This window comes from Canis lupus, chromosome 10 (assembly GCF_048164855.1).
Source record: "Canis lupus baileyi chromosome 10, mCanLup2.hap1, whole genome shotgun sequence".
In the NCBI taxonomy this organism is placed as follows: Eukaryota; Metazoa; Chordata; class Mammalia; order Carnivora; family Canidae; genus Canis; species Canis lupus.
The window spans coordinates 56,990,751-57,005,909 of NC_132847.1; the positions used below are offsets into that span (position 1 = coordinate 56,990,751).

At 40.0% G+C, this 15,159-nt stretch overlaps 1 protein-coding gene across 11 annotated transcripts in view; it reads right to left on the reverse strand.

Moving 5' to 3' along the window:
* TRMO (tRNA methyltransferase O) overlaps positions 1-13,994 on the reverse strand; it is a 197,039-nt gene extending 183,045 nt beyond the window's left edge. For 6 of the 11 annotated variants that reach the window (XR_012038327.1, XR_012038326.1, XR_012038325.1 and 3 more), the window contains exons 1-4: positions 13,838-13,961; positions 8,897-9,071; positions 6,064-6,221; positions 1,554-3,383 (exon numbers count right to left, since the gene is read on the reverse strand). Coding sequence is in view for 5 of the 11 variants with exons in the window: in XM_072842047.1 (XP_072698148.1) it covers positions 1,554-2,882 (1,329 nt within the window). In the remaining 6 variants the exon portion in view is untranslated. Of the gene's footprint in view, positions 1-144; positions 853-1,553; positions 3,384-6,063; positions 6,222-8,896; positions 9,072-13,668; positions 13,688-13,734 lie in introns of those variants that run through there. The other 5 variants (XR_012038328.1, XM_072842046.1, XM_072842048.1 and 2 more) reach the window with 5 other exon arrangements.
* Between the last annotated feature and the right edge of the window lie 1,165 nt (positions 13,995-15,159).

The window sequence follows — 15,159 nt, forward strand, 5'->3', positions numbered from 1 at the left end:
TGCCTTTGCTCAAATACAATTTTATACTCCTACATTTCTTACAACCAGTCATACTGACAAATACTCTATATAACTGCCCTCAGAAATACCAAATTTGGCTAAAGCTCTCATTCAGACATAAGAAACAGAAAGAACCTGGTTCACCTTCTGAACTGAGGTGCTCAAGATCCATCTCTGCGTGAGGAGTAAACCGGACTTCCAAGGTGGCCACAGGGGCCTCTCTCACCCAGGCAGGGACCATGCTGTGGGGGGCTGCACCAGCCATCCTGGAAGGGCAGTGAAGAGCCATGGGCTGCAACTCTGCACTATTTCCTTTTGGAACCACTGCTTCTTTCCCACTCCTTAGCCTCTTTTCTGTACCTTCCTCTGAAAAGCTCTTCTCATCTACGGCCATACCACCCTGAACGTGCCTGATCTTGTCTGAAAAGCTCTTCTCCAGGCAATATGGGCCAATTTGTTCTTCTACAACATTCAGACTTTCATCATTTCTTGATTCTAAGCCCAAATCTGCTGCTATCTCCCTGTGCTGAGGGGAGTTTTGCTGGACTTTTGTTGAGTTGTCACGTTTCATATCGTCTTCTGAAGTTCTACCTTCAGGACATTTAGGTTTCTCCTTAGTGTGACTATAGGCTTGTGGTTTATCACACCTTGAGATCTGTCGCTGGTCATAGCTGTCAATCTTGCCATTAGACTGAGATGTATTTTTGGGTTTATATTGGTTTTTCTGTAAATTAAAGTCCTGTAGAGGTTCAACCAAATTTTGAGGTGAGTCATATTCAGCTATGTAGGGCTTTATGTCTAGGACAGGTGTGCCATGAATCATGTCAATTCCAGAAAGGTATATAGCTCCACCTATAATGTGAAAAACATATCCTCTTAGAAACAGTAACAATCAAGAACAGTGCAAATAATTAAAAACCAACACCAACTGTTTATGCCTCCCCAAACTTACTCATAATTCTCTTACACACCGGGCTCTCTTATACCTGGTGCCAACACACCCTTTTCATTCTACCCGGAAACCCATCCTCTTCTTTACCTGTCAAACTCCTACATGTTATTTAAGGCTCTTCTATAATACCTCTTCTACAGAGCCTTTCTGGCTCTTTCACACATAAGTATTCTTTCTTCTGGGTTCCACAGAGAAACCTATGTACAAACCTCTGCTATATCCCTTTTCACATGGTCTGGCAAGGACCTAGTAGAGTCTCTCTCCCTAGACAATGGAGTAGGCCCTTCAGCACTGACTCATCTTTGCATCACTGGGGCTTTTTTTTTTTTTTTTCCTTTTTTTTTTTTTTTAATTGGTGTTCAATTTACTAACATACAGAATAACCCCCAGTGCCCGTCACCCATTCACTCCCACCCCCCGCCCTCCTCCCCTTCTACCACCCCTAGTTCGTTTCCCAGAGTTAGCAGTCTTTACGTTCTGTCTCCCTTTCTGATATTTCCCACACATTTCTTCTCCCTTCCCTTATATTCCCTTTCACTATTATTTATATTCCCCAAATGAATGAGAACATATAATGTTTGTCCTTCTCCGACTGACTTACTTCACTCAGCAGAATACCCTCCAGTTCCATCCACGTTGAAGCAAATGGTGGGTATTTGTCATTTCTAATAGCTGAGTAATATTCCATTGTATACATAAACCACATCTTCTTTATCCACTCATCTTTCGATGGACACCGAGGCTCCTTCCACAGTTTGGCTATTGTGGCCACTGCTGCTATAAACATCGGGGTACAGGTGTCCCGGCGTTTCATTGCATCTGTATCTTTGGGGTAAATCCCCAACAGTGCAATTGCTGGGTCGTAGGGCAGGTCTATTTTTAACTCTTTGAGGAACCTCCACACAGTTTTCCAGAGTGGCTGCACCAGTTCACATTCCCACCAACAGTGTAAGAGGGTTCCCTTTTCTCCGCATCCTCTCCAACATTTGTTGTTTCCTGCCTTGTTAATTTTCCCCATTCTCACTGGTGTGAGGTGGTATCTCATTGTGGTTTTGATTTGTATTTCCCTGATGGCAAGTGATGCAGAGAATTTTCTCATATGCATGTTGGCCATGTCTATGTCTTCCTCTGTGAGATTTCTCTTCATGTCTTTTGCCCATTTCATGATTGGATTGTTTGTTTCTTTGGTGTTGAGTTTAAGAAGTTCTTTATAGATCTTGGAAACTAGCCCTTTATCTGATACATCATTTGCAAATATCTTCTCCCATTCTGTAGGTTGTCTTTGAGTTTTGTTGACTGTATCCTTTGCTGTGCAAAAGCTTCTTATCTTGATGAAGTCCCAATAGCTCATTTTTGCTTTTGTTTCTTTTGCCTTCGTGGATGTATCTTGCAAGAAGTTACTGTGGCCGAGTTCAAAAAGGGTGTTGCCTGTGTTCTTCTCTAGGATTATGATGGAATCTTGTCTCACATTTAGACCTTTCATCCATTTTGAGTTTATCTTTGTGTATGGTGAAAGAGAGTGGTCTAGTTTCATTCTTCTGCATGTGGATGTCCAATTTTCCCAGCACCATTTATTGAAGAGACTGTCTTTCTTCCAATGGATAGTCTTTCCTCCTTTATCGAATATTAGTTGACCATAAAGTTCAGGGTCCACTTCTGGGTTCTCTATTCTGTTCCATTGATCTATGTGTCTGTTTTTGTGCCAGTACCACATTGTCTTGATGACCACAGCTTTGTAGTACAACCTGAAATCTGGCATTGTGATGCCCCCAGATATGGTTTTCTTTTTTAAAATTCCCCTGGCTATTCGGGGTCTTTTCTGATTCCACACAAATCTTAAAATAATTTGTTCTAACTCTCTGAAGAAAGTCCATGGTATTTTGATAGGGATTGCATTAAACGTGTATATTGCCCTGGGTAACATTGACATTTTCACAATATTAATTCTGCCAATCCATGAGCATGGAATATTTTTCCATCTCTTTGTGTCTTCCTCAATTTCTTTCAGAAGTGTTCTATAGTTTTGAGGGTATAGATCCTTTACACTTTTGGTTAGGTTTATTCCTAGGTATCTTATGCTTTTGGGTGCAATTGTAAATGGGATTGACTCCTTAATTTCTCTTTCTTCAGTCTCATTGTTAGTGTATAGAAATGCCACTGATTTCTGGGCATTGATTTTGTATCCTGCCACGCTACGAATTGCTGTATGAGTTCTAGCAATCTTGGGGTGGAGACTTTTGGGTTTTCTATGTAGAGTATCATGTCATCGGCGAAGAGGGAGAGTTTGACTTCTTCTTTGCCAATTTGAATGCCTTTAATGTCTTTTTGTTGTCTGATTGCTGAAGCTAGGACTTCCAGTACTATGTTGAATAGCAGTGGTATCACTGGGGCTTCTAACTCTGGCCCAGGCACATCAGAGTCCTCAATATATCTGTGGGAACAATGAGGATTTCCACTGTTTCCAGGCAAACAGACACTACAGTGGTCCCCAGGATGCCCACCTCCTGGTGTTCACACCCTTGTATAATCCCCATCTCTCAAGTGTGACTTGATATCACTCCGGTTACTATGTTATATTACCTAAGGCTCCTGTGCCTGCAGACAGATGCACTCAAGATATTCTTCTTGTGGGCTTGATGAAGTAAGCAGTCACACTAGGAAAGCCCATGTGGCAAGGCAGTGCAGGAGTGTCTAGGAGCTGAGGGCAGCCACCAGCCAACAACCAGCAAGCAATTGTGGCTCTCAGTCCCACAGTCACAAGAAAGTGAATCCTGCCAACAACGTAATTGAGCCTGGAAGCAAATTCTTCCACAGTTGAAACTCCAGATGACACCTTATTTGCAGCTTGATAAGATCCTAAGCAGAGGACTAAGCTGTTCCTATACTTCTACACTAATTCTTATGAAACATAATAATATTTCAAAGAGGTAGTATTATTTAAACTGACTAAGTGTGTGGTAATTTGTTACACAGCAATGGGAATCTAATCCATCCATCAAGACTCGAACAATTAAGGAGAATATAAGTCACTATTGCCCAATATTAAGGACAAGTCTTTTGTCTCACTTATACAGCTGCATGTTCAGTTCCTGCTACTGGTGCAGAGTCAACTAACTTGATTCTTGGGAAACTGGCCAAATGAGAATCCAAAAATTACATGTGATCGCATTGCATTCTGTCTTCATTTAAGAAAACCATGACTAACAAAGGACTCTGTTTTCTAAAACATGCTCACCGTGAATGACCTGGAACTCTGGCATAATGACTTTGGACTTCCTAATGGATATGCCTAACAATGTCTGCAGAAGAAGAAAGTATTGTAGTATATGTAAAAGTTCATGGGATATCGAGTTACACAACCAACTGGCTGGATACAATGAGGTAAATTATCAAACATCAAAGAGCCTCAGCTCCCTCATCCATAAAAGGGGGATTGCTACTCCATCAAACCCAAAGAGCCACTGTGAGATAATGTACACAAATGCTCTTTTTAACTGTAAAGCACCACACAAACACTAATAGTCACCATAACATCATTTGTTGAGAATGTCTCCAGTGTTATTGTGTTTGCCTTTTACATTTCTAATTTGATATACCCAATTAGAATTTTAAGTTCTTCTGTAATGCAGAGATTTTTATTTAATCTGTTTGCCACTACACCCTAAGCACCTAGAACAATCCCTGGCACATGCATAGTGCTCAGAAAATATGTGTGGGTTGCACGAATGATCATAAAATGTTCCCGTACTGTTACCCAAGCTGGTCAGCCATCACAATTTGATAAAGCTCACATTGGACTGGCTACAGAATTTTCCTGGAAAACCTACCCAAGGCCCACGTGAATAAAACCCAGGGGAGGGATTTCAAGTTCTGGCAAAAAACAAGCGAAATACCTGGTCTTACCTATTTAGCACAGAAGAGCCTAAAAAGTACTCTTAGAGCTTCTGCCTCCTAAGATCCTTAAAAAAGTACTCTGGAGTCCCAGAGAAGGCAGGTCTTACTCCTTTGCCTACTTTACAAACAAGCAAGCTAAAGCCTGGAATGGTCTCCCAACTCTCAGGCTACCTGCTACTTCATCTTCTACCTCTCTAACAAATGTGCTTATTAGGTCAGAGTGATTTAAGAACAGGATGCTTTACTAACAAACCAACGAACCAAAACTCTATTCTACAGAAAACAGATCAGTGGTTGCCAGAGGGAACAGGGTAGGGAGACAGGTGAAACGGGTGAAGAGGATCAAGAGGTAAAAACTTTCAATTACAAAATAAGTAAGTCATGGGATGTCATGTACAGCACAGGGACTATACTCAATAATACTGTATTATATATTTGAAAGTTGTTGAGAGTAGATCTTGAAAGTTCGTATCATAAAAAAAATTTTTGTAACTATATGGTGATAAATGATTATCTAGACTTATTGTGGTGATCATTTTGCAATGTATATAAATGTTGAATCATATTGTACACTTCAAACTAGTATGTCAATTATACTTAAAAAAATGGGATGCTTCAAAAAAATGTATGGCTTGGTCACTAGATTATATATGAACATAGTTAAAACTAATCTGGTATTCTATACAGGCACTTCCACAATCTGATAGGTGTTTAAATGGTATTATAGTGAGATTCATCGCAGACCCTCTACCACACATCAGAGTTAACAGCTGTACTAGAACCACAATGCATGTTCATTTCCTCAAAGATGCAAGGAAGAAATAATACCACCCCACATGTTTACCATATCTACACATACAACCAGTTACTATGTGTTAATTCTGAAAGTGTCCAATTATTTTTTAATAATTTTGTGTTTATTGTATTCCAAGTCAGAGAAAGTACTAATTTAATAATTATGAAGTCATACATTATTTTTAAATAATGTAATAGGTTCTACTACATGTGTTGATAATGAAATTGAGCATCTTATGAGAGCTGATTTCAAATGGTAACATTCTTTTAGTCATTTCGTGTTCTTCCTTGTCTGGTGGTTGTCAGGGGTTAACACCATTGGTACTCGTCAGAATAACAACAGCCAGTGAATACTAGGTTGGTTTCGTAAGACTTCTTTCAGGTAAGAAAGAAAAGACAAACGTAGAAACGGAAAGTGTTACCTTCTAGCTTTTCCAGCTTGGCCAGGGTCAATCCTATCGCATTGGGACGATGCGGGCTCCTTGTGGAGAAAACTCCAGTCTTCGCACCATTCAGCCTGGGAGGCTGCACTTTCGCCTTACAGCTCAAATGACCATTTTTGTGAAAAACAAACAAAATCCTATTGAAAATAAACCAAACCATCAAGTAAGAAGAGAATACTAGTTAATTTATCATAATGATTTGATGGGAGAAAAAAATCTTTAATCTTTAATCCCACAAATTAAAACAGAATGCTTTCAATGGTATTACAGTGTAATCAGTGGGGAAAGAAACAAAGCTATTCTCATTCCCTGAAGGAAGGCAGAGTTTGATCTCTATATCCTTTGCTCCTAACATAATTACTGGCATGTGGTAGGAACTTAAATAATATTTGTCAAGTATCGGGATCCCTGGGTGGCGCAGCGGTTTGGCGCCTGCCTTTGGCCCAGGGCGCGATCCTGGAGACCCGGGATCGAATCCCACGTCAGGCTCCCGGTGCATGGAGCCTGCTTCTCCCTCTGCCTGTGTCTCTGCCTCTGTCTCTCTCTCTCTCTGTGTGACTATCATAAATAAATTAAAAAATAAAAAAAAAAATTAAAAAAAAAAATTTGTCAGGTATCTGAATAAGCAATATTTATGGAGTAAGTGCCTGCTATTTTCCAATCGGCTAGACGTTTTATACTCATTTAACTCTCCTGACAAGCCTAAGATTTGTCATTTATCCCCTACTTTAAGAATGAGGAAAAACAGGCTCAGAAATGTTAAATGTCTTGGCAGTGCCTTCCTAAACAACACATAAAAGCAGGAAGCCATGAAGAGAAACAAGAACAGATATGAACTCATTAAATCATTAAGTTTATGACAACAAAATGTCATCCCAGGAGAAAATGTTTGCTGCATGTACAATGGACAATGAGTTAATATCTGTGGTATACAAAGTGTTCCTACAAATCACAAAGGAAAGGGCAACTCAAAAGAAATTAGGCAAAGAACATGAATAAGCAATTCATAAAAGAGTAAGAAATAGCAGCAACCAAATGAAAAATGTTGAACCTCACTAATAAGACATTTAACTAAAAAAAAAAAAAATACTATTTTTCTTGGGGCACCTGGCTGGCTCAATCGGTTGAGTATCTGACTCTTGATTTTAGCTCAGATTATTATCTCAGGGTTGTGAGATTGAGCCCCATGTCAGGCTCCGCACTCCTCGTGGAGTCTACTTGGGATTCTCTCCCTCTGCTCCTCTCCCCATGCAAACACTGGTGCACGCTCTCTCTCTCAAATAAGTAAATAAATAAACTCTTAAAAAAATATGGTTTTTCCCTATCAGACAAAAATGTAGAAAAACTGTAACATATAGTGTTAACAAGAATGTAGGAAGAAGGTTATTTTCATACAGTTTTGATATATAAATTGAGTTTAGAGCACAATTTGGCAGTAGCTCTCCAATATTATAAATATGCACACCCTCTAGCTCAATATAACCATTTCTGATACCTCTTTGTAAAAATGCACAAGTGCCAAGAATCGTGTCTAAGAAGGTCTGTTATAGTATTACTATAATAGCAAAATAACTATCCATTAACAAAAAAGTGGTAAAATCATGGTATATCTATATTTTGCAATGAGACAGCCATTAAAGCAAAAAAGATAAATCTGTATGTACAGTCATGATATATACTGTTAAGAAAACATATTCCATTGTTTAAAACAAATACCCACTCCCAATGTGTATGTTTATGCTTCTATGTGTACTAAAAAAGAAAAAGGCCAAGCTATTAAAAATAATGATCCCTAAAAAAAAAAAAAAAAATCCCTAAAGAGTGTTGGGGTGAGGATGAGATAGAAGAAAAATAGGAGGAATACAGAAAAAAATCTCTCTCTTCTTTCTTTTAATCAGAAAAATGTCTTTATATAGATCTGGATCCATTTTTTTTTATACCAGCAATGTTTTTAATTTAATTAATTCAACCAAGATCACACAAACTAGATCAGATAACATGTTGTTTTTACTCTACCCACATCTCCAAATTAACACCAAAAATAAGCTATTTCAGAATAGATACTTAATTTTAGGTCTTCACTAATAAAATCAGACCAAGTCATACTGGTGATACTGGAGTGGAGAAGAATGGACAGAGACAGAATTCCAAGTGACAATAACACTAGTATAACACAGGTCCTAATATAGGTAACACTTTAGAGTATCCAGATTTTTAAAGTTTCTTTTGTCTCTTAGGAAGAATAGACTTAATTGTTCATGGATCTAGAGCAGAGTCTCAAACTTTTTCTGTAAAGGATCATACAGTAAATATTTGAGGATTTGCAGGCCAACCAGTCTCTGTTGTAACTATTCAACTCTGCCATCATACCACAATACAGCCATGCACAATTGTATTGATGGAATGGAATGTATTGATAGAATGAATGGAAGTGGTTGTGTTGTCATAAATTTATTTACAAAGATAGGATGTAGATGGATTCTACAGGCTATAGCTCACTGTCTCCTGGTCCAGAAGATAGAATAATGACCCATAGGCGGAATCAAGAGGTATATAGATTTCAGCTCAATGGAAGGAATTCATCACAATTAGAACCAACTGCAAATGGAATGTGCCGCCTCAGTGGATCCCCAGTTTCCATGAGGGTGCCCAAGTTATATATACAGTCACGTGCATGAATGTGGTATGGGAGTTCCATGCAACTGATAAAGGTGATCTGGATGGCAGACTCCCAAGGTTGCCTTCACCTGGAGTACTTTACTCAAGGGCAAGTTCTGGCCCAAAGAACCACTTCTAACTATAAACAACTTACCAAACATGAGAAAACTGTTCTAAGCCCATCAAAGAATGTTCAGGATTATTAAAGATGCTCTTTCTAATTCTCAAACAAGCCCGCGAATGGCTACAAATAGATGGCTGCCTTGGAGTACCATTCTTCGCTGAGAAACAGGATTCCAAATAGCCAATTGGCTCAGTTAAAAGATTCCCTACAGAAGAAAATTAGGCAAGAAATCATTAGTCAAAATGTCAAATAAAAATGTAGGAAAACATGTTTTCTTCAATGCACTGATTTCATAGTTTTAACATCTACCAAGTGTTACGCAACTATTAAAAATGATTCATATAATATGAATACATATAAATAGCCTCATAACTACACAGACATTATTATATCCCATTAGATAGCCAGAAAGAGTGCAGGTCTAAGAAAGATAGGAGGTATTTTTAGAAGTTCTACTATGACCATATTTCAAATTCTGTTACCATTTCTAAGGTACGTGACTTTGGTCAGGGCTAAAAGGGTATTTAAAATAAAGAGTATTGGAGTGTCTGGGTGACTCAGTTAGTTAAGCATCTGACTCTTGGTTTCAGCTTGGGTCAATATCTCAGGGTTGTGCGATCAAGCCCCAAGTTGGGCTCCGGGCTGAGCATGGAGTCTGCTTGAGATTCTCTCCTTCTCCATCCCCCTTTGCTCCTCCCCCGACTCACACTTGGGCATGCGCATACTCTTAAAAAATAAATGAATTATTTTTAAAAATTAAAAATAAAATAGAATAACATGCACAAAGTTAAATGTGAAGTGCCATAGCACATGCAGGGAACAAGCTATTTCAATTGGCTGGAGTATGAAAGATAACGCAAAGAAAAATGAAAGATAAGGAGACAGAGGTGTATACACCCTCATGCTTTTCAAGTTTGTGTTAAGCTGCTGTACATTTGCAAAAGACCTATATCAGTACTTGTTTTTGCTAATCAAAAGAAATACGAAGAGAATATCTGATTTTACCAAAAAAGGCAAAAAGTGAAGTGTTCAGCATTTGTTTTGCAGCAAGCTATTATAGATGTAGGGTGTGCCCCAAGCAGGGAGATCAGCCCCACCCAGCTCCTTCCCCAGGAACCACACTCAGCATCTGAGCATCAAGCCACCAGAGCTTTGAACTGTGTGAGCATCTGTGCTTTATCTGGATTTGTTTTTTGCATTCCCTAGGAAGATGTGACCTAAAGTAACAGAAAAACCTGAGAGAGGTTATTTTTTGGGTCTGGGAACATTCAACGATTTTCCCATATAAATTAATGATAATTGCTTCTCTGCATTATACCATTTCAGCTTACGAAAAATTTCATAGGCATGCTCTACTTTCAGATAGTGGGGAAAACATGTCCGAATAAAGAGGCACTTGCTTAAAAAGAACAGAACATATGAAGCAAAGCAGTTTAAGCAATAAAGAAAGTACATGGTATCATACTATTAAAATATCTAGAGACAGGGTAGATTTCAGGTTAGGCATGGACCAGTAGCTCTCTGCCTCTTTAGAATGTCAGCTCCATGTTGGTAGGAGTTTTTCTATGTTGTTTACTACTATGTTCACTGTCTACTATATCGTATGCAAGGGGATAGGTACTCAAAAAATTCACGTTACATGGAAAAAAGGTTTAAGTCTAAACTAATTAAAATAAAAAGTGATAGAACATAATCCCTTATGCAAGTTTGTTTATACATCTACCTAAATATGTACTTGTACATGTCTAGAAAGCTATTTGGAAGGACATTCAGCAAAATGTTAACATTTTGGTAAAATGGATATGGTAACATGTAAATTGGATGTGGTAAAGTGGTAAAAATGGACAGTGAGATTTTTGCATTATTCTTCTATTTAATTTTGTAATTTGTGTATTTGAAATTTTTACAAAAATTAGAAATCCCTTTTGTTTTTTGTAAGTAGTAATTCCTTTCAAAAGAAGAAAACTTGAAGGAAAAAGAAAAGAAAACTTGGCTAAGCAGCATGAATATAGGTTTAAAGTCCGAGGTATCCACAACTAGCATTTTGAATTTACAAACAACTTTTTTTTTTTTTAACATTTCATGAAAGCTTTACTAACTTCTTTTAAGAGATGTTATACACTCTAGACCATCATTTTATTTCCAGCATCCATTAAGTCTGTGCCACCAGCATGGGCGGTAAGATTATAGACCTGGTGTTGTCCCTCATAGCACCTTTCGTCACTCTTCACTTATAAAAACTGTTATTTATATATATGTAATAAATGTATAACAGAGAATAATACTATGAAACCCTGTGTACCCACCACCCATTCCAAGAACTAGAACTTTACAAACAAATTTTATCTTTTATATTGCTTTTCTCCTAAGGCACACCCATCCTTTCCCCCTGAGATAAACAGGTGCCATTCTGAATGGGATCTCATATCACTCCCTTTAATATAATTGTAATCACATGAATATGCATGCCTAGATAATACTTCATTTATTTTGCCTTTGAACTCCATAAAAACTGGTATCAAACTGCATGTTTTCTTCTCAGACTTACTTTCTCTCTCAATATTATGATTCTAAGACCCTTCTAAACTGTGTGTTTTTGATGACTTTAAATTTTTTTCCAAGTATGTTTACAGGCATTCTTTTGTTTATCCTCATCCATGTTCCCGTAGAATAGACAATAAATACCTTAAAGATGAAGAAACTGAGGCCAAACAATTCTTTGGTGTTCATTAAAATGTCATAAAGAAAAAGGGCCAAAAAAGGACCCCTAACCTAGTAAGATGGGATCCCTGTGTCCTGCTTTCATTTGCTTAACAAACACTTTCCAACTGCATACAACTGCCCAATATTAAGCTAAGTTTGGGTAAAAAAAAAAAAAAAAAAACCAAGAGAGGCACCTGGGTAGCTCAGTGGTTGAGCATGTGCCTTTAGCTCAGGCCATGATCCTGCGGTCTTGGGATGGAGAAGTGCATCAAGCTCCCCACAGGGAGCTTGCTTCTCCCTCTGCCTATGTCTCTGCCTCTCGTGAGTAAATAAATAAAATCTTAAAAAGAAACCAAAACAAGAACTCTGAATACAATGGAAGTAACGTTTGGGGGAGAACCTCATAATATGTCTCGGTATCATAGAAAAAATATGTAAAGCACCTAGTACAACAGAAAGTGCTCAACAAAGATTGATTTTCCAAGCTCCTATTCAGGCTTTCGCCTCATTTTAACAATACAACTGTATTAATTGTGTAGTAAGAGAAAAAACCAACAAGTTATTAATGCAGAGTTTTTTTTTAAAGATTTATTTAGTTATTAATATGAGAGAGAGAGACAGAGAGAGAGAGGCAGAGACACAGGCAGAGGGAGAAGCAGGTTCCATGCACAGAGCCCAACATGGGACTCGATTCCAGGTCTCCAGGATCACCCCTGGGCTGACGGCGGCACGCAGAGCCACCCGGGCTGCCCTAATGCAGAGTTTTTATACACAAAGTTTAACTGTATGTCTTAGTGTTGACAGATAGTTCAGGTCCTTTTGCCTTCCTGCCTGGACTGTTAAATTAACCTTGTCTTAATTCATGTCCCCATTACAGGCCCTTCCCCTTGTGCACTATATCAATACTCCAGATTCCGCGTTCCTTAATTTTATGCTACCCTCTTGCTAAATTTTCCACCTTTCTGTTAGCAGAGGTTATATTTCCTAACCTGATATTCAAGGTTCTCTACAGAGCTTGCTACAGCAGCCTGTATACTAAAATCAAGGTTCTCTACAGTGTGAATTCAATAAACCTCCATCCAGTATTTCAAACTTACAGCTCCCCCATTCCATGCTATGTAGACCTCTGAGCCCTGTTCCTTCCTGCATATTGAAATATTAGACCTGTAATCTGGCACTGTGCAATAATTTTTTTTAAATGAGCACAACCTTTGACCAAGTTACAGTACTTTTAGTAAATTTAATCTAAGTTAAATTTTTATAACATGTGCACAAACATTTTAGTTTTAAGAATTTTCTTCCAAAAAAAAAAAGAATTTTCTTCCAATTGAAAACTGGCAGTAACCTAAATGCCCAACAGTAAGTAACTGGTTAATCAGAACACATCTCTAAAGCAAAATGGGGGTGCCTGGGTGGCTCAGTTGGTTAATCATCTGCCTTTGGCTCCGGTCATGATCCTAGGGTCCTAGGATGGAGCCCTACATGGGGCTCTCTGCTCAGTGGGGAGCCTGCTTCTCCATCTTCACCTTGCTTATGTGAACGCATGCTTTCCCTCTCTCAAATAAATTTAAAAAATTTTTTTCTTTTAACGCAGAATAATGTGCAATCCCTTAAAATTATTAATGGCCATAGATTTATAGGGAACTTAAGTTTTAGAAAAAAAGTCATAAAACAGTGGCGTCACATAATCCCCTTTTTCTACCGTGCATGAACTGAAACAGGAATGGAAAGTAGACTCCAGGATATTAAGTGTGGTTTTCTCTGGGTGACAGCAGATTTTAATTTTCTTCCATTTGCTTCTTCTAATCTAATATTCTCTCTATAATGACGTGAAAACAAACTCATGCCCATCTCTTCCAGAACCAGTATAAAAAGATTTCCCGTCTCTCCCGCCTCACTTCCCTTAGTACAGGATGCCTCTCTCTCGTATTTATTAATTCCAAACCCGCTAACACCGGCGTTCGCATCCTCACTCTCACAGGAGCACGACCTCTGCGAGAAAGGCTGCTGCTGATCAGCACGTGGCTGCTCCAGCCACCGCGCCAAGCCCGACCCAGCCGCAGCTACCCCGCAACAGGAGATGACATCATTCCGCTCGCCTCGGCAAAATCACGTGGTCGCCCGTGCACGTGATCCGTGGCTTCGCAATAAGTATAATGACGTACTTTGGTTCAACTTGTCGCGTCTTGTGTCCCTCTCTGCCGTCAAGTCAGCGGCCTGCGCCTAGGCCTCCTTCGGGTGCGGAACCGCGGGTCTGTCAGAAGTTACCTGTTTCCAGAGCCGGCTTCACGCACCCGCACGGGGTCGCTGCGGGCCGAGACCCCGGCTCCTCCGAGCCGCGCATAGCTGCTGCTCACTGAGGTGTCGACCCTAGGCGACAGGCCTTCCGCTTCCGGTCCCCGAGCTTGGCGCCTGCGCAGAAGCCGCCCTGGAAGGTGCGGACCCAGAGCCTGGCGCATGCGCGGGGGGCGGGGAGCGGGGAGCGCCCTTAGCGGGCGCGGCCGGCGGCACCCGGAGGGTTTCGCTGGGTTTCCTGAAGCCCTTTCCCGGCCTCGGTTCCTCTCCCGGGCCCGGCTCTCCGTCTCCTCGCTCTGATCCTCTGCGACTCACCACCAGTGACTCCCGATTTCCTGCGCTTGCCGAGGGGGGCGCTTCCATGAAGAATTACGCACTAGGATGCCTCTCTCGGAACATTAATATAGGAGTCTACGTGTCCAGTGAAGGACACTGATTTTTAAAGAAAAAGGATGTGTACGTACAGTTACCACATAACCTAGTGGTCGGATGTCAGGAAATTAGACATTCTTGAGTGGTGAGAACACACATGATTATTTTATACTTCTGTATACTTTAATTTTTCCCACAGTAAAACGATGTTTTGTCAGCAAGGAACCCCAAGTAAACCTTATTTCTAATGGGGAACGTCACTGGAATAGGGGTTAAGAGGTGGGGAGGGGGGGGACTGGATTTTGTGCTCCATGCCAAACGGGAACTGGAGCAAGAATGAAATTGAGAGCCAATATGCCATGTACAAGGGAGAGACTGATCTTTTTTTTTTTTTTTTTTTAAGACTCTATTTATTTACTCATGAGAGACGCAGAGAGGGGGGGGCGGGGCAGAGACACCGGCAGAGGGAGAAGCAGGCTCCATCCATGCAGGGAGCCCGACGTGGGACTCGATCCTGAGTCTCCAGGGTCACACCCTGGGCTGAAGGCGGCGCTAGACCGCTGAGCCCCCCCGGGATGCCCTAAAGATCTTTTTCTGTTCAGCTGTGAAAAGTTGAGAGCCAACAAGAATCCTGTTTTCATCCCACGCGATAAAAACAGTTATCCTTGCAGCGATGCTACTACCTTTTTACCTACTTACTTGTAACGTCATCTCCTTCCTATATCAAGTTTCTCTGTACATACAGTTCTGTGTCTGGGTTTAAAAAAAAAAAAAAAACCTGTGTGGGGCGGGGGGAACATATGGCTTGGAATATAAAATATTCAAAAGCATGCAAGTCCCCAGATGTTAAAGGCTCAACCATGAAAATCTGTTGCTAAACCTCTTTTCACTTGTCACAGAGTTATAGATCACTAATAGAAAAC